This window comes from Chanodichthys erythropterus, chromosome 9 (assembly GCF_024489055.1).
Source record: "Chanodichthys erythropterus isolate Z2021 chromosome 9, ASM2448905v1, whole genome shotgun sequence".
Lineage (NCBI taxonomy): Eukaryota > Metazoa > Chordata > Actinopteri > Cypriniformes > Xenocyprididae > Chanodichthys > Chanodichthys erythropterus.
In genome coordinates, this window is record NC_090229.1 from 20,723,136 (window position 1) to 20,746,199 (window position 23,064).

Sequence of the window (23,064 nt, forward strand, 5' to 3'; positions counted from 1 at the left end):
CACTGCTGTATGACATCCTGTTAAAAACCTCTTTTTCTAAGGCTGCTTAACTTACTTTCAGTTTTCCCTCATTCATGAGCTGAGTGCCACCTTGAAGTAGCGATGCTTTGAGCAGAGAAACTTATTTATAACACTTTATTTTATTAATTAAAATATCAATATTCGGTGCAGCGATACGATTCTCATATCGCACAGAGAAGGATATCGATATTTTGTCCCACCCCTACTTCTCATATCATGTAATGTTTTTATTATTTTAACTTGAAAAAGTAAAAAAGTCAAATAAATTTCCATTATATTATATTATATTATATTATATTATATTATATTATATTATATTATATTATATTATATTATATTATATTATATTATATTATATTATATTATATTATATTATATTATATTATATTATATTATATTATATTATGATTGTAATATAATAACTAAGAATAAATAGTAGCTATACTGTATAACTATGCGTCTTTTTTCAGAGTAACAAAACTGTGTTATTGTTCATTCTGATATGCAGTCAATCACGTGTAGTCTAGGACTATGTAAAGGTGTTTAGTGTGTGGAATAGCCTTATTTAGAGATGTTTGGGTGTGTATTATGCTAATTAATCTGTGGGTATGCACTCTGTTATTTAAAAGCATTTTAGCAATGAGGGTTTAACATTAGAATGAGGATAAGAGCCCACTTGTGTGCATATGCTGTTGTGAATCCTGTGGAAATTTAGCATGAGAATGCTGTTGTTACTGAATAAGACCGCGTGTATGTGCGTGTCGAGAGGGATCGTGTCCCTGTGCTCTTTGATTCAGTCGCACATTGTGAACAGACTGCTGGTACTCATTGCATCAGCATTTTTTGATCACAGACAGCCCTGTTCACGGTGCTGCACTGTAGTGATTTATGTGCTCTACGAGGACACATTATTTTTGCTTTGTACTTTCTGTGTAGCAGATATTTGTGTGTGTGTTTGCACTACACTGTTTCTTTGTTGGTCTACATTGGCCTATATACTTTCAAGTGTGTGTCAAGCAGTTTGTTGTGTTCAGTGATATTTCGTAGGCAGCGTCGGTCCTGGAGTGTGGCTGTCCTGCAGAGCTTAGCTTCAATCCTGATCAAACACACCCGAACAAGCTAATCAATATCTTAAAGGGATAGTTCACCCAAAAATGAAAATTTGATGTTTATCTGCTTACCCCCAGCGCATCCAAGATGTAGGTGACTTTGTTTCTTCAGTAGAACACAAATGATGATTTTTAACTCCAACCGTTGCCGTCTGTCAGTCAAATAATGCTAGTGGATGGGATCTCCTAAGACACGAAACGATCGGTTTGTGCGATAAACCGAACAGTATTTATATAATTTTTTAACTCTAATACACCACTATGTCCAACCACGTGCAGCACTCGTTAGTAAGGTCTGATCGTGCTCTGACAGCGGCAGTGATGTCTCGCTCTCATTGAAGTATATGCACGAGACATCACTGCCACTGTCAGAGCGCGATCAGACCAAACAAATCGAGTGATGAATGCAGTTGGACATAGTGGTGTATTAGAGGTAAAAAATGATATAAATACTGTTCGGTTTATCGCACAAACCGATCGTTTTGTGTCTTAGGACATCAATGTGTCGTCACGAGCCGCAGGGTTCCATTTGGACTTTTCTATGCAAGTTTTATTTACTCTTATAGTATAAGTTCCCATCCACTAGCATTATTTGACTGACAGACGGCAACGGTTGGAGTTAAAAATCATCATTTGTGTTCTACTGAAGAAACAAAGTCACCTACATCTTGGATGCGCTGGGGGTAAGCAGATAAACATCAAATTTTAATTTTTGGGTGAACTATCCCTTTAAGGATAAGGCTACAGGCAGGTGAGTTTATTTTTATCTGGGTTGGAGCTAAACACTGCAGGACAGCGGCACTTCAGGACAGACGTTGCCCATCCCTGTCGTAGGCTGTGTGTGTGTGTGTGTGTGTTCATTTTCATGACCCAGGTGAGGCTTGCAGACGCATTGGCAGCTGTGTGTCGTCTGAGAGCTGTCATAGCCAATCAGAACACAGGGAACAAAACCACCTGCCACCCAGTCCCCACCTGGCCTCTGATACCTTGTGTGTGAGAGAGACAGAGCAAAAGAGAGAGGGAGAAACAAAGGGAAACTCCAGCTGTTGTGGTGCTGTGTTAATTATTACCTGCTGTAAGGTTGCCAGCTGAGAGGAGTATTTGTATTGCAGTTGGGATATTTTTTTTTTTTTTTTTTTCAACAGAAAAAGGTCCATAATAAGAGTTTTAGCTGTTATGCAGATCCTAATATATTGGTTCCAAATCAGAATAGCAAATAATAATGTCTTTCAGTAATGTGGCAGAAAGTATGTCATTATTTGATTCATTTAAAGATTATTTTTTTGCACATAAAGCTATGCAGTATCTGTCATGTTGATCATCAGTGTGCATCTTCTGGATGTATATCTTATTCTTTTCTCTGAGACAAATGCTTGTATTAAATCAGGTTAGCAAAGAAGGCGGGCCTCCTTCAGGGGTCTTAAACAAATAAGAGGAAATCCGGTTTGATTGACATGAGGGGAATCCATAATTTGCACATAGTGTCATAACTGATCTGCATCTGACTGTGATCTTGGGGAGAGACAGGAACAGCACTTAACCCTGTCAATCAGCCACGCTCCTGAGGGACACATCTCAGACTTTACAGAGGAAATTACCTCAGGGCTTCCTTATGTATCAGACACCTCTGGGTGATTGATAGAAAGTTGTGAAAGTTGTTTTCCAGTAGAAAGTCCTATACAATAGTTATGTTTGGCACTCAAGGTTTTAGTGTATAAATGTGCGCAGAAATTCTGATTAGTCTATACATTTTCTAATATTTTTGTAGTGTTTTCTGGTTTGAATTGAGAAGAAAAAAAAATACTTGCTATATTTATAATGTTTTTAAAAATGTAATTTATTCCTGTGATGTCAAAGCTGAATACAGTCCTCCAGTCTTTAGTGTCACATGATCCTTCAGAAATCATTCTAAAATCCTGATTTGCTGCTCAAGACTCATTGATGAATATTTTTTTTCAGAATTTTTTATTAATAGAAAGTTCAAAAGAACAGCATTTATTTGAAATATAATTTTTTGTAATAATGTAAAAGTGTTTACTGTCACTTTTTTTTTTCAATTTAATGCATCCTTGCTGAATATGTATTTCTTTCAAAAGAAAAAAAAACTGTACTGTATAAAATATAATTTTATATATTATATCATAATAATAGACTGGATTAGGGAACAACTGTGAATCTACTGTCTACAGGGAATCTTGAGTGCTGATAGACAGGAAGTGTGCCAAATGATCTCTGATGAATCGCCTACATCTGCTCTCTTACTCCAGAGCTATACCAGTCTGCTTTACCAACAGATGGAGAGTTTCCCCATGTACTCCATGGAAATACAATAGAGGCTCTTGAGTTTAGGTCCATTCTCTCATCCCAACTCAGATGCATTTATGCCACTGAGATTTCATTTTTACCTTTGTAAACAACAGCAAATAATTCTAATCAAGCAACCGTACAAAATCATGTTTTACATCCTACGACTATGGAAATTTCCTGATTTCCTAAGTACAAATCCACCTTTCATAGCATAATCATGTGAAAAAAGAGTCTGCTGAGTAGATCGGAATGAATTTCCATCAACCAGCATGGTATTTCTGGTGATGATTTTTGACTAAGGGAGGCTTTCTGGTTAAGCTAAGGGCAAGTTCACCCAAAAGTGAAAATCCTGTCATGTCAACAGTTAAGATGTCATTTTTTTGTAAGGACACAAACAGCTGAAATATTCTTCAAAATATCTTTTTTTGTGCATGTGTGTTCTAGAGAAGAAAGTAACTAATACATGTTTTACATGAGGGTGAGTAAATGATGACAACATTTTTATTTTTGGTTGAACTATCCCTTTAAGAAGAGAACACAGCATACATTATTGTATGCTGGTTATTTAACAGGGAAGAAGAATGATTGGCTGAATTGTGTGTGATCTTTACTGTTGTCTGTTTTTGTTCATTAATTTTCATCGCAACAGTAAATACAAGCACATCCCTGCATTTTGTGATAACAAGTGTGTGACATGCTTTGCCGCCAAATGCCGTTTAGAGCTATTACCCTCGAAAGCCATTTTTATTAACGAGGCTACAAATCTCCGCTGCCTCTGTGTAATTGATCGCGTTAACTTGCTTTGAACAGAATGAGTTTCTAATTATTCAAAACTTCAGATGTAATTAATGTTTAAATGAAACTCGCCTGCGTCCTATCAGGTGAAGTGACGCTCCAGGGCTGCTCCATGTCACAACCCGGGAGTTCATTCCCTGTCGACCGTTGTTTAATTCCAAGTGCACTGTCTGGATAATGGCCTGTAATTGGTTGGTTTTAGCATGGAGATGAAAAGACACTGAGACAGAGTCTCTCAGCCCCTTTTTAATCAGAAAGCATCCATCAATTCAGCTGCTGCTCTCTTTTCAGTGTCTGACAATTCGCCACACCATGTTTCTAAATGCTCTGTTTTAAATCTTTCAGGTCAATTAAAGTGGAGGTGTATGACTGGGACAGAGATGGCAGGTAGAAAAACACACATTTGTTTATTTACACTACACATTTATGTAATATGATCTCATATGTGTGCATTTGGTACACCCTGCACAAAGACACATTACTGACACATGATTTTTTTTTTCATTATGATTTTTCCTGCAGTATTCATATGACCCATGCTCTGAAATGGCTGCACTAACAAATACTGATCTCTCCCTCGTAAATAAGTTCAATTCCATCTATTTTCCTCATCACAGACAGTAAGAGTCTCTTTGTTGTTTCTTGTGCTTCAGTCATGATTTTATTGGGGAGTTCACCACCAGCTACAGAGAGCTCTCTCGCGGTCAGAGTCAGTTCAACGTGTATGAGGTGAGTTTAGTAAATCAGATACTGATACATTAATACACAGAGGATCCATTGTGTTCAAATAAAGGTGATTGTAGATTCATGAAGTGAAGATGGCAGAAAAAGAAATAAAAATGTTTGTATGGGAACTTATCTTGTAGAACTGTATCAGTTTAGATAACAACAGATTTAAAACCATGTCAATAGCATATATTATTTGTCAAGCACAGCCAGATTACAGATACTTAAACATGAAAATCAGGTTAAATGTTGCAATGAATGATCCACAATACAAACTGGATATACAGAAGAGGCTATTTAAAGGTGCCGTAGAACGTCTTTTTAAAAGATGTAATATAAGTCTAAGGTGTCCCCTGAATGTGTCTGTGAAGTTTCAGCTCAAAATACCCCATAGATTTTTTTTTAATTAATTTTTTTAACTGCCTATTTTGGGGCATCATTAAATATGAGCCGATTCAGGCTGCGGCCCCTTTAAATGCTCACGCTCCCCACCCACGGAGCTCGCACTTGCCTTAAACAAAGTTTACACAGCTAATATAACCCTCAAAATGGATCTTTACAAAGTGTTCATCATACAACATGTCTAATCGCGTAAGTATGGTATTTAGTTGGATGTTTACATTTGATTCTGAATGAGTTTGATGGTGCTCCGTGGCTAAAGCTGACATTACGCACTGTTGGAGAGATTTATAAAGAATGAAGTTGTGTTTATGCATTATACAGACTGCAAGTGTTTAAAAATTGAAATAGCGACGGCTCTTGTTTCCGTGAATACAGTAAGAAACGATGGTAACTTTAACCACATTTAACAGTACATTATCAACATGCTAACGAAACATTTAGAAAGACAATTTACAAATATCACAAAAAATATCATGTTATCATGATATGAGTTATTATTGCTCCATCTGCCATTTTTCGCTGTTGTCCTTGCTTGCTTACCTAGTCTGATGATTCAGCTGTGCACAGATCCAGACGTTAATACTGCCCTTGTGTAATGCCTCGATCGTGGGCTGGCATATGCAAATATTGGGGGCGTACATATTAATGATCCTGACAGTTGCGTCACAGTCAGTGTTATGTTGAGATTCGCCTGTTCTTCGGAAGTCTTTTAAACAAATGAGATTTACACTAGAAGGAGGAAACAATGGAGTTTAAAACTCACTGTATGTCATTTCCATGTACTGAACTCTTGTTATTCAACTATGCCGAGCTAAATTCAATTTTCAATTCGATGGCACTTTTAATGCTACTGATAATGGTGAAATATCAGCATTCTTCACTCTAAAAAAATGCTGGGTTAAAAACAACCCAAGTTGGGTTGAAAAAGGACAAATCCAGCAAATTGGGTTGTTTTAACCCAGCGGTTGGGTTAAATGTTTGCCCAATATGCTGGGCAGTTTTATTCCAACCCCAAAATAGGTTGGAATCAGACACACAATTACTAGAGGCAACAATAATAATCAAAAGGTGAACATTTATTAGTGAGCAATTTAATAAATGTTTATTGTTTAATTATTATTTAGGAAACATTAATACGTTTTTATTTATTAACCATATTAATAAATGTTAATTTCCAAGCAATACAGTAATTTTTAAACAAGAGTTGAGTTAAATAAAACTACCCAGCAGGTTGGGCAAACATTTAACCCAACCGCTGGGTTTTTCCATTTTCAACCCAATTTGGGTTGTTTTAAACCCAGCATTTATTAGAGTGTTGGAACACTTAGACCTGAGTACATGTTAGCTCAGGTCCATTGAATAATATTAAAATATACAACTTTTGATTTTAATAAAGCATTGGTACATGTTGAAATGAACATCAACTAAGATTAACAAATGCTAATGTTAACAAATGGATCCTTTTTCTAAATGTTACCAAACAATAATAAAGAACATTTTCAGTCAATATCTAGGGCATGGTTTAGTCCAGAATGTAAAAATCTTTAAATGTAAACAATTGTTTAAAAATAAATAGCCTATTAAGTCTTTAAGTAGCCTATTAGTATAAGTATTTGCTGCTGTGATGAACACAAAGCGAATACAAAAACCTGTGGAAACCAAAAACCTCGACCAACCACAAGTGCATGAATTAAACTGAGCTAATAATGAACACAATTTAGTTTTAACTAAGAATTTAAGCTTTAATTAGCACCCAGTTGGGTTATCTTAGTGTTTGTTTCATGAGAGATATTCAGCAAGCAATGAAAAGTGCACCAACCATCTCATGGCTCCCTTATTCATCCTGTGTCAAATTTTGTCTGACTGCAAATACAGCAGCAGCACCAAATGAGTTGAGATATTTATTTTTGAGTGTCTGTGAAAGAGAGCAAGACAAAATTTATGTAGCCTATTTGAGAAAGGAAGGGGAGGAGGGGGTTGGGTGTGTATAAATGTGCCGTGTGTGTGTGTATGTATTCACCCTAGCATTAGCCCTGTGGTGGGGTGAGGGGGTGGTGAGATGTTCTACAGGAGTGTGACAGTCCCAGCGGTGTGCTGAAAGGATCTGGGGTTTCCTGGGGATTGAGTCGGACAAACAACACTAGAAGCTGTGGTGTCGGTTCAGCTAAACCCCAATCCATACAAATCACATCATCTGTGTCCTGGTTTCCAAACTGTTAGCCAAGGTTGCGTATGTAACTGACCTGAACTGGATTTGTCAAAGTATCTAAACAATTAGATCAGTCGTGTCTTAGAATGTAAGTGGAACAAAAAAATGACTGGCAGCCTGGAAATGATCCAGTAGCAGTACTCTCAAAATTTTCTTTCTTACTTTTGGATAAAAAGGTTTAATTAGAACCACATTCATTTTCTTATTCTCTCTCTCTCTCTCTCTCTCTCTCTCTCTCTCTCTCTCTCTCTCTCTCTCTCTCTCTCTCTCTCTCAATTCATTTAAATTCAAATGAGCTTTATTGACTTGTACAGTATTGACAAAGCATTGGCCATTAAATGAGCAAAGAAATAATGATTATATAATACATATAATACTTAAAATAAAAATCAATCAATCAATAAGTATATAAATTCATGAATTCATTTTATAAACAAGAAATAGCAAGAAAAAGATTAAGACAATGTTAGGAAACAAAAAAAAACTTTGTACACTCTCTCTCTCTCTCTCTCTCTCTCTCACACACACACACACACACACACACACACACACACACACATACACTCTATCTTCCTGTAAATGATGTGTCATCTCTAAATGTTCTATTTCAGGTGGTGAATGCTAAAAAGAAACTCAAAAAGAGAAGATACATCAACTCTGGCACAGTGAGTAGTGAATTTGCTATCCCCTTTTTCTGTACAAAGGTTTTAACATGTTAAATTTACCTTAAAAATAATACTGCATAAGATAATAAGGTTTGTTTTAGTATACTATTACAGTGTTTCCCACAGGATTTTGTGAGACTGTGGGGGGGTGAACCTCAGTCTCTCTAGAACAGTCCGTGGGCATGCCCCACCGGAAGAAAATTTTGTACAAATTAAAGTTAAATTCATCAAACTGGTGCACTTTGAGAATTCAAAATTAAGAGGTACAACCCCATGATCAGTGTGCAAATTGAACAAAAGAAAACATATTATTATTATTCCTATGACAGTTATAGTCATGCATTGTTAATCAAATGCACTGTAAAATAAATGAAAATGAATATTTCCTAGGTATATTATTTTACATTACTCTACAGTAGGGAAATTACAGTGTTTTTTGTACTAATTTCTACACTTGCAAGAGCTAAACCTTTGAGCTTTTAATTTGACAGAAAACACGTTTTATGTTATAAGACATTTTATGTTATAGTGAGAAGTTTAAATATGTTTTCAGTTCATTATGAAACTGGCGGGACAAATTAGACCGCCGCCAGTCTAGTTAATGAATGGGAAGCACTGATTTTAGTATTTATTTATATTTTGACTAAAAGTAAAATTGTATTAAGGTTTATTTTTATATTTTATAACTAAAATTAAAATGAAAACTGCTTTTTATTAGTTTTGTTTTATATTTATATTATCTTTAATTTATTTTCATTTCAATTTCAGTATTTTTGTACTTAAACTTAATTTGTTTAATTTAGTTGCCAAGGCAGCATTTCAGTTTTTTGCACTGAATTCACTGCATTCTTACAACACTGAATTTATTTTTCCAGCTGTATTCCACAAGGACCCTGTATGTCTGGTATTATTCAGATAAATTACTGGACAATCTGATATCCAAGTCCCTTGACTGGATAGTGCGTTCTGTTTCATACTTTGATAAGAAGAGCAGTGAGGAAGTAATATTGGAGGTCCGGGTGGATAACAGTGATTGATGATCCACAAAGACTCTCAGCATTGACTGCCATGAATTGGCTTTGAGATTGTAATCAAAACTCAAATGAATAGTCCATCACCTGTCTTCCTCCCAACATGGAAAGATTCTGGTTGCCTAATGACAATACTAATGAAAAAGACTGTGTGGCACTGACAGCTGAGAGAAGAGAGTCTTTGCATAATGCGATGATGGATTGTTTCGTGGCAGATGTGGTTTGTGTGCATATGCTTTTGTAAAACGTCTGTTCTTTGTTGCTCAATTACCTAGGTGACACTGCTTTCATTCTCGGTGGAGGCCGAACATACGTTCCTGGACTACATCAAAGCAGGGTATGGGCAAAAATACACACATTCATCCTCATGTAAGCTTATGTACTGTATTTAGCCTGTTCTAAAATGCTTCTGAAATCTCTGCATCACAACATGTAATTTTTGTAAACATTCTCGGCGGATGTAAAGGTCAAAGTCTTGCTGAGGCCACGAGGATGTTATCATTGTAATGGCGTCAAACAGCTCATCAAACAGCTTTGGTAAAGAGTTCCGGTAAACAAGACCTGAATAACCCCTTAAATGCTAAACTAGAACAACAAACACAGTTATTGTTGCAGTTACTGTAATCAGTATTCAGGGGTTGCCAGGTCCTTTTCAGTTTGCTCTGATGAAAGGCTGGCCTTCTGCTCTGATGCCAGTTTTTCAGAAAACATCTCAGGGCCGTCGACCTTATACTGTGGTCTGATCCACTGATATCTCTGGCATTAGGAAGTATGACCTGCTTCCCCTCTCTGTCTGTTATCTCTGACATAAAGGCTGCATCATAAACTGGAAAAATGCTGCATTGACAGGCAGTATCTGGAGGGGAGGAAGGCATCAGGGCATGTCTAAATCCAAGGTTTGAATAATATCATGCTTATTAAGATCTCCATCTCATTGGCTTTTTAAAGGTAGCGCTGTATCCTGTCTGTTTGGTGTGGTGATGAATTGAATAAATTGGAGTTAAAAGAACTAAATTACTAAATTAGCACTAATATGGGTGGGCGATATACCGGTAGACACGATTAACCTGTAGAAATTTGTCAACTGGTAGAGATTTTGGGCCGTAAGTTATTCCTAAAATCAGAGGGAATTGATAGCTGACTAACACTGATGTAGAAGCACCTAACCCTGGTTGTGAGCTTAAACTTGACATAAACTGTAAACTTGTCCCTCAAATCTAATTGGTTGATTGGAATGATTGAATATGTTGCACATCTGGGAGGCACGTGCACATAAAGCCGCTGCTCATAGAGCGCATGAGTCTTGAACAGAGTTGTTTTTGCCAGCATATTGGGCTTGAATGGTCAAATACACACACTTATGTGTCAAGATACCCGTCTTTGTTTCATGTCTTAAATGAACATAAACCGAATGCGCATGTGAATCAGTATATTGGATCGGTGCATTTGGTCTTAAAGTGACAGCAGCCTAATAAACCTGCTGCTGCTTGTGTTTTCAATGTTAATCAAACAACAAAAGAGAAACTGCTCCTGACTGAATCACTTCTTTTAAGTTGTAATAATGTTTCACAACATTACTGTTTTTGCTGTATTTTTGATCAAATAAATGCAGCCTTGGTGAGCATAAGAGAACAACTCCAAACTTTGAATGATAGTGTATTTGTTTATTTATATTAAACTAATTAATATAATAAAATAATACATTTTATACTGAAAAAAAACACATTATATAGTTATTATCAGGTGTCTCTAAGGCTTTCTTATATATTTCTAGATCATGAGGTGAGACGTTGTTGTTTCTGTTGGGGGTATCTTCATGCAAATTTTATATACATTCATTGACTTATTAGGCAGCAGTAGTTGGTTTAAGAAAGAAAGATGTGGTTTGCAACCAGACTGTAGTGTTTAGTGAGTAACGCCTGGCTCTCTTGTTCTGGTTGATTCATTGATAAGGTTCAACAATCAACAAAGACTCTTCCTATAGTGACTTGACTTTGTTGTAGTCTTGGTGGATAGCACAATTACTATTACTGTCTTTTGATTTTTTTACACTTTTGAATAGTAGTGTATCTTAAGAATGTTTAGATATTTTTAATGGAAAACAAGGCAAAAGTAGTCATTAAAATCATTTTTCATAAGGAATGAGGGGAAATAAGATTTGGAATATGAAATATTTTTCTTTGTCTTCAAAAATAAATGGTGACAAAATCCCCACAAAAAAATAAATGAAAAAGAGAGCGGTTGAGTCAGAAAGAAAGTGAGTGTGTAAAGTGTCTATTATCTGTGACTATCCAAAAGACGTGGCTGACCTTTCACACTAGAGTAATCCATATCACTCTGACATCACCCTGTGTGCCACGTTCAGTTCACACCGAGTCAGATTACTCTATCCACACTCAAACTGCTTTCTGTCAGGTTTTCACCTTTGTTATTTTTTTCCATTAGACTCTGACCTTTAATATTGATGCTGAAAGCAGACCTTTGTATGGATTTCCAATTGCTAGATGTTTCATTCACTTTCCTCTTTATAAAGAGGGCTATATATAACCCTTTTGGTTCTTAAATCAACATTACCTGCTTCAGAGAGTGTGATGAATTCTCTTTTTACTTTTGTGCATGAGTGAAAGAATCATGTCTTGAGCGAGGTGATAATTTAGTGCAGGTCATAAAGGTAGCTCTCAGAATTAATGCAAAATTTAAAACCCTTTCCAAGGACCTTATTAAATGTTTAATCATGTTTTTGAAAAGAAATGGACTGCAGGAAGATTTTTTTTTTTCTAGACTAATTATAAATATTAAGTCAAGACACTACAGGTGAACAGGTTAAAACTTTCAACTAAAACATATCACCATACTTTCCCAGTTGAAAAATCATAGTTCATTAACACAGTAAAAAATTACTGTGATTTTAACAGTAAAAGACTGAAAAACTGCTACGGTAAAAAACAGTTAATTGGTTTACAGAAAGTTTCCGTACTATATATGGTAAATAAATGTAATAGATCTAACGGTACATTTAATGTAATTTTACGGTAAAATACCGTTAAATTTACAGTTTTGGGAAGTGAAAAATAACATCTTTGTGTAATTTACAGTGAATAAACGTAAATTGATATTCCCACAATTCAATGTGACACTTAACATTTGATGTATTTTCGTTGAAATACCTGTTTCCCTTTCGAAAGGGAACTCGCTCTGCGTTTGCAAAAACGCTATGGGGAACGTCACGTGACCCAGGTGTCTGAAAGCAACTATCCAAAAACTCCAAGTGGCTCAACGAGCGGTTCCTTTCTGTCCATTAATGCGGCGGCTTCCATGACTTTCCATTCCTTTTCTGATCTCCGCGTTTGAGATCGGGAGGGCATGAAAAACCCCTAGCCGTTCAGATTTGTATCTGAACTCAGACAGACGGGAGGAGGAAGAAGCGAGAGTAAGATGGGTGATCGATTGTAAACACCGTTGTGTTTTTAATAGATTTCCCAGCTACATAGGTGATTTATATCTATCCTCTCCTCTTCTTCTTCCACCTCCTGTATATATATACTTCTTCCTCCTCCCGTCTGTCTGGGTTCAGATACAAATATATATATAAACATCTATCATGCTCAGATGCTTCTTATAGTCAGACTGATGGCTGGGCCCATAATAATTATTTCTGTTGGCCCGCTATTTCTGTTTGATAGTAAGAGGATCTTTTAGGTTTAAAAGAACCTTAGATTCCATCCTTTCATGTAAAAAAAGGGAGCATTAGGAGTCTTCGGTCTTTGAGCCGCAGGACGGTCTATATTTTATATGTTTGAAATAAGGCCTTATTTTCCTGTATAGTTTTTTCTGAGCATGTAGTCAGAGAAATTAGGGTGTTTTTATGGGCAAACTGAAGTTGATAGACTGGCTAGAGTATATGTTGTGCAGGCCACAAAATGACCGCCTTTTAGCCATCTGTTTAGAGTAGCTTCTCATCTGCTGTTTTCTAGAGTAGTTTGAATTAGCACTCATCACTTCAGTTAATATGTATGTTTAGGTTGGCCCTAATCGGCCGCCTGACATTGTTTGCTTGTGAGCTTCACTTTCTTTCTCTTATCCATGAGATTTGGAGGTGAAACCCAGGTTTCACTAGGCTTGTGGCCCTGTAAGAAGGCCCATAGCTTAGCAGCTAGGCTAGAGCTAGGTTAGGTGTGTTATTTACTTATAACCCTATGTATACTATCCCTTGTCAGGCTGTATAGTTCCTAGTTCTGGCCTCTTCCCAAGGGATTTGTTAGGCCATATGCCCGTTATCCCCTTGCTATGTAGGTGCAATTGTTGAGTTTAACAGCTAGGTTGTAGACTGTTTTTTTAGACTCCCTGATGCTGTTATCTCAGGTGGTAGGCCCTTATCTTTGCGTAGATAAGGTCATGCTGTGTGTATTAGGCCCACTTTCTAGAACTTTTTGCTATGGAAAATGTGTTTTTTCCTTTAGCTACTTGTCTTTTTTTATCAAGTTTGAGTTGACGTTGCTAATGTTTAGCATTCGTCCTCTATGGCTCAGTACAGTTTTGAGAATCTGTTGGGGAAAATTATTTTCCTCTTTGGAAATAGCATATACATCAAAGCGTTGTGTTTACTTTGAAGTTCTAGACTTTTGCCCTACATTATATGTGAGCTTACTTATGCTGCCACAGGTTAGCACCTGTTCTCATAATAGCAGGCTTTTTCATGTAGCTGCTATTGGAGACATTGGTGACCTAATATTTCCCATTTGTAGGTTTATTGGTGTTACTGAGTGCATCAACTGTTGGATTGCATACTCAGGGTAGTATAGAACCACTTTTTGAGAAAAGATGGTTTCTATTAGCTCCCTTTCAGTGATCTTGTTAACAGCTATATTGCATATAACTTTGAGTGTAGGCTCTTATGGTTAATTAGCCTCCTTCTAGTTAGCAATTGTATTTCTAACAAGTGCTGTTAGCTGGTCATGGTTGCTCACGTAGTTTACATTATTTTACGAGCTGAAGCCGCGTGTCTTTGGAACGGTAGGCCCCTACAGGCCTCCTTTCTAGTTCACATGTTGGCACAGTCTGTGTTTTATTCTGCAAACAGGCTGAACGCCACTTGTTGCTGAGATTGTAGGCCCCACAGGGCCTCCTTTGTTAGCCGACCTGTTGGCAGGATACCTGGGAGTCCAATACCACCATCGGTGGTTATTATTATTAGTTATTACACAGACTGCATACCACATACCCAAATCAAACCAAATATATTTGTTTTTATATTAGCCTTTTTTATATTTACTGTTGCACTAAAGTGAAGTGAAGTGAACAATTTATGTGATTTATTACTTGATTGTTCCAGCTACCTCACAGAAGTGCTCTGTTTGTAATTAAATAAAAAATAAGGAACGTCCTGGATCTGTTTTTTTTTTTTTTTTGCTCTTCTTTATTCTTTTTTTGATGTATTAAAGAAGTATCGGATCGGGACTCGGTATCGGCAGATACTCAAAATCAAATGACTCGGACTCAGACTCAAGGGCAAAAAAACCTGATCGGGACATCCCTACCCTCAGGTATCCGGATGAGGTTATGCGCACTACGGAGGTCCAACTTGGTAAACACAGTGGCACCACGAGATATTCCAGGGCCACTGGGACGAGAGGAAGGGGGTACCTGAACAATACAAGGCCAAGGTCAATACAAGGCTGCAAGCCTCCGTCCTTTTTGGCAACAAAGAAGAAGCTCGAAGCGGCAGGGGATGTTGATGGATGGATGTAGCCTTGAGCCAGGGCCTCCTTGATGTACTCCTCCATGGCCTTCTCCTCCGGGATAGACGGGGTAGATCCTTTCCCTGGGCACTGACTCACCCAGAAGCAGATCGATGGCACAGTCCCATGGCCAGTGTGGAGGCAGCTTGGATGCTCTCTCTCTAACGGACTCTCAATGGTAGTGGCACAGACAGGAATAGACGTGGAGCTTGGAGACTTTGGAATGGGAAATTCAGAGAAACTGTTTTTGAAACAGGTGTCACCCCACTTCAGGACTTTGCCAGTTCTCCAGGAGAGGATGGGGTCATGCTGCTCCAACCACGGACACCCTAGAATCACGTCAGAGGTGGATTCCTCCAGAACCAGCAATGAGATCCTTTCCACGTGAAGAACTCCGATTTGAAGTAGCAGTGGGCTGACACTCCAACTGACTTGACAGCTTGCCTTCTCAGCTTGGAAGGCAGCAGGCGTGGCCGTGGTCTTGAGGTTGAGCTGACGGCAGAGGGCCCCAGATATGAAATTGCCTGCTGACCCAGAGTCGAGAAGTGCAGTAACTGGAATAGAAACATCAGCAGCAGTAAGCTTCACAATAGTGGTGAGTGGCTTCATCTTATGGAGAGAAGGGAAGATGGCACTCACCATGGGACAAGGAGGATGAATGAGGAATGCGGAGATTACATGCCCAAGAGAACCACAGTATAGGCACAGATTCTGGGTCAGCCTTCTCTGCCGTTCAGCGGGTGTCAGACGAGTAGAATCGGTTAGCATGGGCTCATGGGCTGGTTCTGGAGGGCTGACGGATTCTGGTCGGCAGAGGATGGAGTTGTGAAGTGGCTGGTGCTCTTCGAGACATGACTGCGAAGCGGATTGATTGTGGAGTGGCGGATGAACCGTTCTAAGCGATGGAATCCTCTTATGTAGCGAGATGCAACCGCACTTGAGGGTTCAGTCCTTGACGATATGTCGTTAGGAGCGCTTGTTCATTCCATCCGCTCTTGGCAGCGAGAGTTCTGAATTGCAGAGCATAATCATTAACAGACATATTTCCTTGCTTTAAATTGTAAAGTTTCTCACCAATGGCGGAGTCCTAGGAGGGTTTACCAAATACTTCCTTGAAGTGACTGACGAAACCGGAGCATGTGTGGATAGCTGGATGGTTTTGGGACCAGATGGAATCGGCCCACTGAAGAGCTTTGCCACTCAGCTGTGAGATGATGAAGGATACCTTGGATTGTTCGGTGGGGAACATGTGCAGCTGCATCTCCAGGACCAGCGAGCATTGGAAGAGAAATCCGTTGCATTCCTCCACCGAACCAGAGTAGGGCGCCGGTTTGGCCATGGGACTGGCATACAACAGTGGAGATGGAGTGACGGCGGTGTTTACGGAAGTGATCGCTGGAGGTGCTGGTGTGGGAGCCGGTTATGCAGTGAGTGTTCGTCGCAAGGCGTCCACCAGTTCTTGAAATGGATCCGGATGGCTCATACTTGTGTCAGATGGTGTTGGTTCGGTCTTCTGTTACAGGTCGGAGACAGAAGATCACAGTTATTGGTAGTTTATTGACACAAGTAGAGAATACATCGAACACAGATGAGTAATAAGTGCAATGAGTGCATGTGTGTTACCATGATGGTGTTTAGTGTTTGTGTGAATGACACTGTGAACCATATTTATCTCATCACATTTGTCCTTCTCAGCTTGTGGAAAAGCTGCTTGTGATGAGCTTTGATTCATCATGTGACTCTCATCACCACTGTGATTGGTGGTTGTCAGTGTATTACAAAAGTACAAAACAGATATTAGCACTTCAAAAGGTTGGTTAACAACATATCAGTTAATGAAATAAATTTTTTACTGTAAATTTAACAGAATTTTTTTTTTTACGTTTCTACCGTATTTTTTACGGTAAAGTTCTGGCAACCACAGCTGGCATTTTTTTTACCGTTGATTTTACGGGATTTAGCAGTGAAGATAGTTGTTTTGTATTACAAGTTTTCTGAAATGCTATGTTTAAATATGCAAATGATGCATAACTAATAATATGCACTAATTTGCATACATTTGCAAAATAGAAATCTGATTGGATAAAGCCAGGTTCAAAATTCTTGTTTCATTTAGTTGACATTAGATTTAACTATTGTCAGTGTATTACAAAAGTACAAAACAGATATTAGCACTTCAAAAGGTTGGTTAACAACATATCAGTTAGGGCTGGACGATATGGCCAAAATTTATATCACGATATAATTCTAAATTTCGGTCGATACGATATAATTCCGATATCGATATGAACTATATAATAGCCTCAGAAAAACTGCCAAGAACGGCCACAATGGATGTCTGTACCGCACCGAAACCGTGACCCTAAAAATAGGACTACTGTCAAATAAAAATAAAGAAAATAAGAACAAACAATCAAACTACAAGCAACATCACAAATAAGTACAATAATGCAAATATTCAAATAAAATAAACAGTGCTTTTCAGGTTTTTCAGGTATGTAACAGTAGTTTTCAGGTACAGAAAATGGATAAAGTAATCAAATAAAAAATCTTTACTGTATATAAGATGAATCATTATTGAAGTTACAAAAACTATTCAGTCAAGAGCAGTGAGTGATTTCTTTGTTATTTGATTTAACATCAAAAACAGGCAGCAGGAATAGTTTTTTTTCCCTTTAAGACAACCAGTACATATACTGTTACACATGCGCTGTCTTTCTCGACTGTTATACGTTCACTTAAGACATAACTGACTATGTTTGCTAGGATACTCGACAAGACGGGCATGTTGACATCATTTTTTGTATGAATGTGGCCGTCGAAGCGCAAGACTTGAAAGAGAACTCAGTATTTGCGCGCTGTCTGAAATAAGCGTGTGCGCGCTTCGGATGAGCGCACACAAATCTTCTCATAGCGCGTGCGAGTTCTCCCTCTTTCGCGACTTGTTATTGAAGGTTTAAATCAGCAAGGCTTAAATGAGTTTAGTTTAAACACAGACAGCAACGTGTGCTGTTCAGGTCTCACCTGTATCAACACCCGGGTGATGACGGCGTAAATGACTGGACATTAGAGCATACGGCACTAACGTTAGCTGTTAACATTTTACAAAGAGTGACTGTTTTGTCCACGCTTTTTGATTATCGTTGTTGTAACGTTTTGCGCATCCATCGACTGAAACATACATTATCTGAACTCTGTCTGTTTTCCACGTTGCTATTTTAAACAAACCATATTAACCAATAGATACGCTGATGGCAGCGTGTCTCTGTGGTGTACGTCATCACGCAAATAGCCAATCTTGTTCTGCTCTTTCTAACCGCTGCGCCTCAAGTCAGTGAGAAATGCTGTAATGTATATCGAAATACCGGAAATGTGTTTAAAAATCATATCACCGTTATCGAAAAGAATTATATCGCGATATATATTGATATTGAATTATTGTCCAGCCCTAATATCAGTTAATGAAATAAATTTTTTACTGTAAATTTAACAGAATTTTTTTTTTTTTTACGTTGCTACCGTATTTTTTACGGTAAAGTTCTGGCAACCACAGCTGGCATTTTTTTACTGTTGATTTTACGGGATTTAGCAGTGAAGATAGTTGTTTTGTATTACACGTTTTCTGAAATGCTGTTTAAATATGCAAATGATGCATACCTAATAATATGCACTAATTTGCATACATTTGCAAAACAGAAATCTGATTGGATAAAGCCAGGTTCAAAATTCTTGTTTCATTTAGTTGACATTAGATTTAAAGGTTTTTACAGAGGGGATTTTGGATATCTGTTTTTATCACTCCATAGTTCAGGAAATACTGTCAGAAAGAAAGGGGCTTTTATGATACTTTTATTGATTATTTTGTTTAGTGAATCTGAGTGAAGTGCTTTTTTATAGGTGATTATGTGTTTAGAGGTCTCTTGAACTCATCAGATTCCACTTCATCCTGGTCCAGAGTGAGACATTGTGTCAAATGTCATTAAAGAACTCACAAGGGAAATACACCCTTAAAGACACAACAAACTATTCATAACTCAACCATACAGCGAGGAATTACAAAACTGCCGCATTGCAGATATGTGTGTTCTTGGATCAAATTGCACATTTGTGCATTAACAAGATATGTTCATATATCTTGTATGTGTGTGTACACACACACAAGATATATATAATTGTAGGTCTTTTTTGTATTTATTGGATTGAAATTGTCAAATCATCATGAATGTAAAATACATCTCTCTGCTCTGTTGCTAATATGACAGGCACAATCCCATCATTCTATATCATTCTTTTCTTGCTGTTTTTTTTTTTTTCACTCCTATAGATGACATTCAAAATTCTACCATTAAGATAAATGTTCTTCATATAAAAGCTCTGGTTCAAAAGCTCTCCAAGGTTTCTCCACCAAAGGAGCTGTTTGGGTTCCCGGTATAATGCAGATTAATGCACCAGCCCAGGCTTTGTGCCTGAAGACATCAGTGATAATAATAAAAAAAAAAAAACTTGAGATGGACGGAAAAAAGAAATGAAGATAAAGGAGCATAAACAGAGCTTGTTAATCACCATTGTGCTGCTCCCCCGCCTTCCTGTTTATATTGTGCTGAGTTAAATAATAAAAAAAAAGACAAGGGCTGATAAAAAGTAAGCAGATTTTGGTGCTTACCCAAGGTCTTTGCATAAGCACAATACCCTAGTGTTGACTATGAATGTGATTTGGCCAGAATCACTCATTAACAGATCATGCTTACAGATGTAAAGTGAATGTTTAAAATATATAATTACTCTCTGATGACCCATCACTGATGAATCAGCTCTTAGGAAAACATCTCACTGCAGGGATTGTGTATGAATGACAGCTATAGCCGCCGCTTGCTGACAATTTCGTTTTTGTGTTTTACACACTTGCATCAGAGGTTGCTTTCTTTGTATGTGTGGAAATTATTCATAAATATTCACTGACCTCATACTCCATGTTTCCCAACATTATATTCACGTCCAGAGCTCATTTCTCATTTGCACAAGAGAGCACAGCAGACTCATGAAGAGTTCATGCTGAAAGAGGAATCCCATTGAGATTCAGATATTAGATGTCATTATAATATTTTTCGGTGCTTCAAAGGTTGTCTGTGCAAGTTTTATACTCCCATCAGCAGCAGAAAAAGTAGTTTGCTACCATATAATCATTTCTGTTGTGCAGGTGTTCAGATTTGCCATTTGTTTTCTGTGGGCTCAGTGCTCTCTGTTAGTTTATAGAAGGAAAAAATGATCTAATGCGAGATAAACAAAAGCAAACTAGACAAAAAAAAATGCAAGTATTAGAATTTGTTCTGTAAAAGATTGTTCTTTTTATTTGTATAGCACTTTTCACAATATATATTGTATCACACAACTTTACAAAGAATAAATCTTTATGAGTGAGACCTATGTATGTATGCATTTTAATTTATGCTTATTTAAATTTTTGTATTTATTTTATTTTATTTTAATGGCTTTCATGCCATTTTGTCTGTATGATTTATAACAGTGAAAAACTGACTGGAAAATTCAGTTAGAACAGGACTGGGACATTTTTATGTTGGGAACAGCACTACCCTATGTCCAACCAAAATATATCTTAAGCCTGGAATAAACTAATACTCTGAAACTGAAAAATTAAAACAAATAATAATATTTAAAATAAATATATATTTCAATTCAAATTTTCACCCAGTTTTTTAATTGGAGCAACAGTGAAACTGGTCTCACAACAGCAGTCGACAAGCTTTCCACGTACAAAACTGCCAAAAAATCATGGATTCTTTCACAACTCTGTTTCTGTACTGAAATCAGTGGGAACTCCAGCTTAGTCCTGAATTACAAATGTTTGTCCTGCAGAGAGACTGGCAGCTAGAGGACAATGCAGATTTCAGTACAGAAACGGAGTTATGAGAGAATCAGTGATTTTGGCAGTTTTGTATGTGGAAAGCTGTTCTGAGACCATTTTCACTGTTGCTCTAATTAAAAAAAATGAGGAAAAAGAAGTGGGATTACACAGATGTTGGATCTGCCCACCAGGCAGAGATGATTGTGAGGAATGTCTGGCTGGTGAGCGGGAGGTTGGCTGTCTGCCTGTCAGGTGAGAGAGACGGCACAATGCAGGGCTGGAGATGGTAATTGCACCAACCCCTCGAACAGCAGGAGTGGAAACATTGGAGTGTTTTGAAGCTGGAAATGTTATCTGTGCCACGGTTTGGGGTGAATCAGGATCCATCACCTTTGTTGAGCTTCACCGTCAGGTTCTCACATCTGAAATGTGTGAAAAATGTTGGCTCAGATTTAAATGCTTTCATTTGATATTCTTACCGTTTTGCTTTCTCTCTCTCTCTCTCTAGCACTCAGATCCATTTCACAGTGGCCATTGATTTCACTGCCTCCAATGGTAAGAATTTTTTCAGTGTTGATCGTTTCCTGTTTTGAGTTTGTTCTCCATGCTGTTGGCTAACATATCTAAATCAGATTTTACCATAAAGGGTTAGTTCACCCAAAAATGAAAATAATGACATTAATTTCTCACCCTCATGTCGTTAAACACCCGTAAGGCCTCCGTTCATCTTTGGAACACAAATTAAAGGGTTAGTTCACCCAAAAATGAGAATTCTGTAATTTATTACTCACCCTCATGCCATTCCACACCCGTAAGACCTTCGTTAATCTTCGGAACACAAATTAAGATATTTTAGTTGAAGTCCGATGTCTCCGTGAGGCCTGCATAGGGAGCAATGACCTTTCCTCTCTCAAGATCCATTAATGTACTAAAAACATATTTAAATCGGTTCATGTGAGTACAGTGGTTCAATATTAATATTATAAAGCGATGAGAATATTTTGAATAAAATGAATAAAATGAAATTTAACGACTTATATAGTGATGGCCGATTTCAAAACACTGCTTCATTAAGCTTCGGAGAGTTATGAATCTTTTGCATTGAATTGTGATTCGGATTGTGTGCCAAACTAACAAATGGCTGAAATCACATGACCTTGGCGCACTGCAGATTCGATTCTCTGAATCTTCCTGAAGCAGTGTTTTGAAATCGGCCATTACTATATAAGTCGTTATTTTGTTTTTTTTGGCGCACCAAAAATATTCTCGTCGCTTTATAATATTAATATTGAACCACTGTACTAACATGAACTGATTTAAATGTGTTTTTAGTACCTTTATGGATCTTGAGAGAGGAAGTGTCATTGCTCCCTATGGAGGCCTCACAGAGCCATTGGATTTCAACAAAAATATCTTAATTTGTGTTCAGAAGATTAATGAAGGTCTTACGGGTGTAAAATGGCATGAGGGTGAGTAATAAATTACAGAATTTTAATTTTTTGGGTGAACTAACCCTTTAAGATATTTTTGATGAAATCCGATGATGTGAGGCCAAAGTCACGTGATTTCAGAAGTTTGGCATTTTGACACGCGATCCGAATCACTGATTCGAAACAAAAGATTCGAAGCAGTGTTTTGAAATCGGCCATCACTTGATATTGTTGAAAAGTCTTTATTTAGTTTTTTGGCGCACAAAAAGTATTCTCGTCACTTTATAAAATTAAGGTTGAACCACTGTAGTCACATGAACTGTTTACTATGTTTTGCGTACCTTTCTGGATATTGAGAAGTTCAGTGGCAATGCTGTCTATAGAGGCCGAGCCTCACTGAGCCATTGGATTTCATCAAAAATATCCTAATTTATGTTCTGAAGACGAACGAAGGTCTTACGGGTGTAGAAAGACATGAGGGTGACATTATTTTCATTTTTGGGTGAACTAACCCTTTAATTTATGATCCATCTCTCTCTCTTTAAACTCTAGGGAACCCTTCACAGTCTACCTCCCTGCACTACATGAACCCCTATCAGATGAACGCGTATGCCATGGCATTGAAGGCCGTGGGCGAGATCATTCAGGACTATGACAGTGATAAGATGTTTCCTGCATTGGGCTTTGGAGCCAAACTTCCTCCTGATGGCCGGGTTTCCCATGAATTTCCCCTGGTACCTGTTCCTAGATATGATAGATTATGTGGAT

General features: G+C 37.7%; 1 protein-coding gene across 3 annotated transcripts in view; it reads left to right on the plus strand.

The window, feature by feature from the left end:
• The window catches only part of cpne5a (copine Va), a 91,807-nt gene that overhangs the window by 58,841 nt on the left and 9,902 nt on the right, over positions 1–23,064 (plus strand). For all 3 annotated transcript variants that reach the window (XM_067393778.1, XM_067393780.1, XM_067393779.1), the window contains 6 exons: positions 4,578–4,619; positions 4,886–4,961; positions 8,181–8,234; positions 9,541–9,602; positions 21,375–21,421; positions 22,849–23,030. In XM_067393778.1, coding sequence (XP_067249879.1) covers positions 4,578–4,619; positions 4,886–4,961; positions 8,181–8,234; positions 9,541–9,602; positions 21,375–21,421; positions 22,849–23,030 — 463 coding nt within the window. The remainder of the gene's footprint in view (positions 1–4,577; positions 4,620–4,885; positions 4,962–8,180; positions 8,235–9,540; positions 9,603–21,374; positions 21,422–22,848; positions 23,031–23,064) is intronic.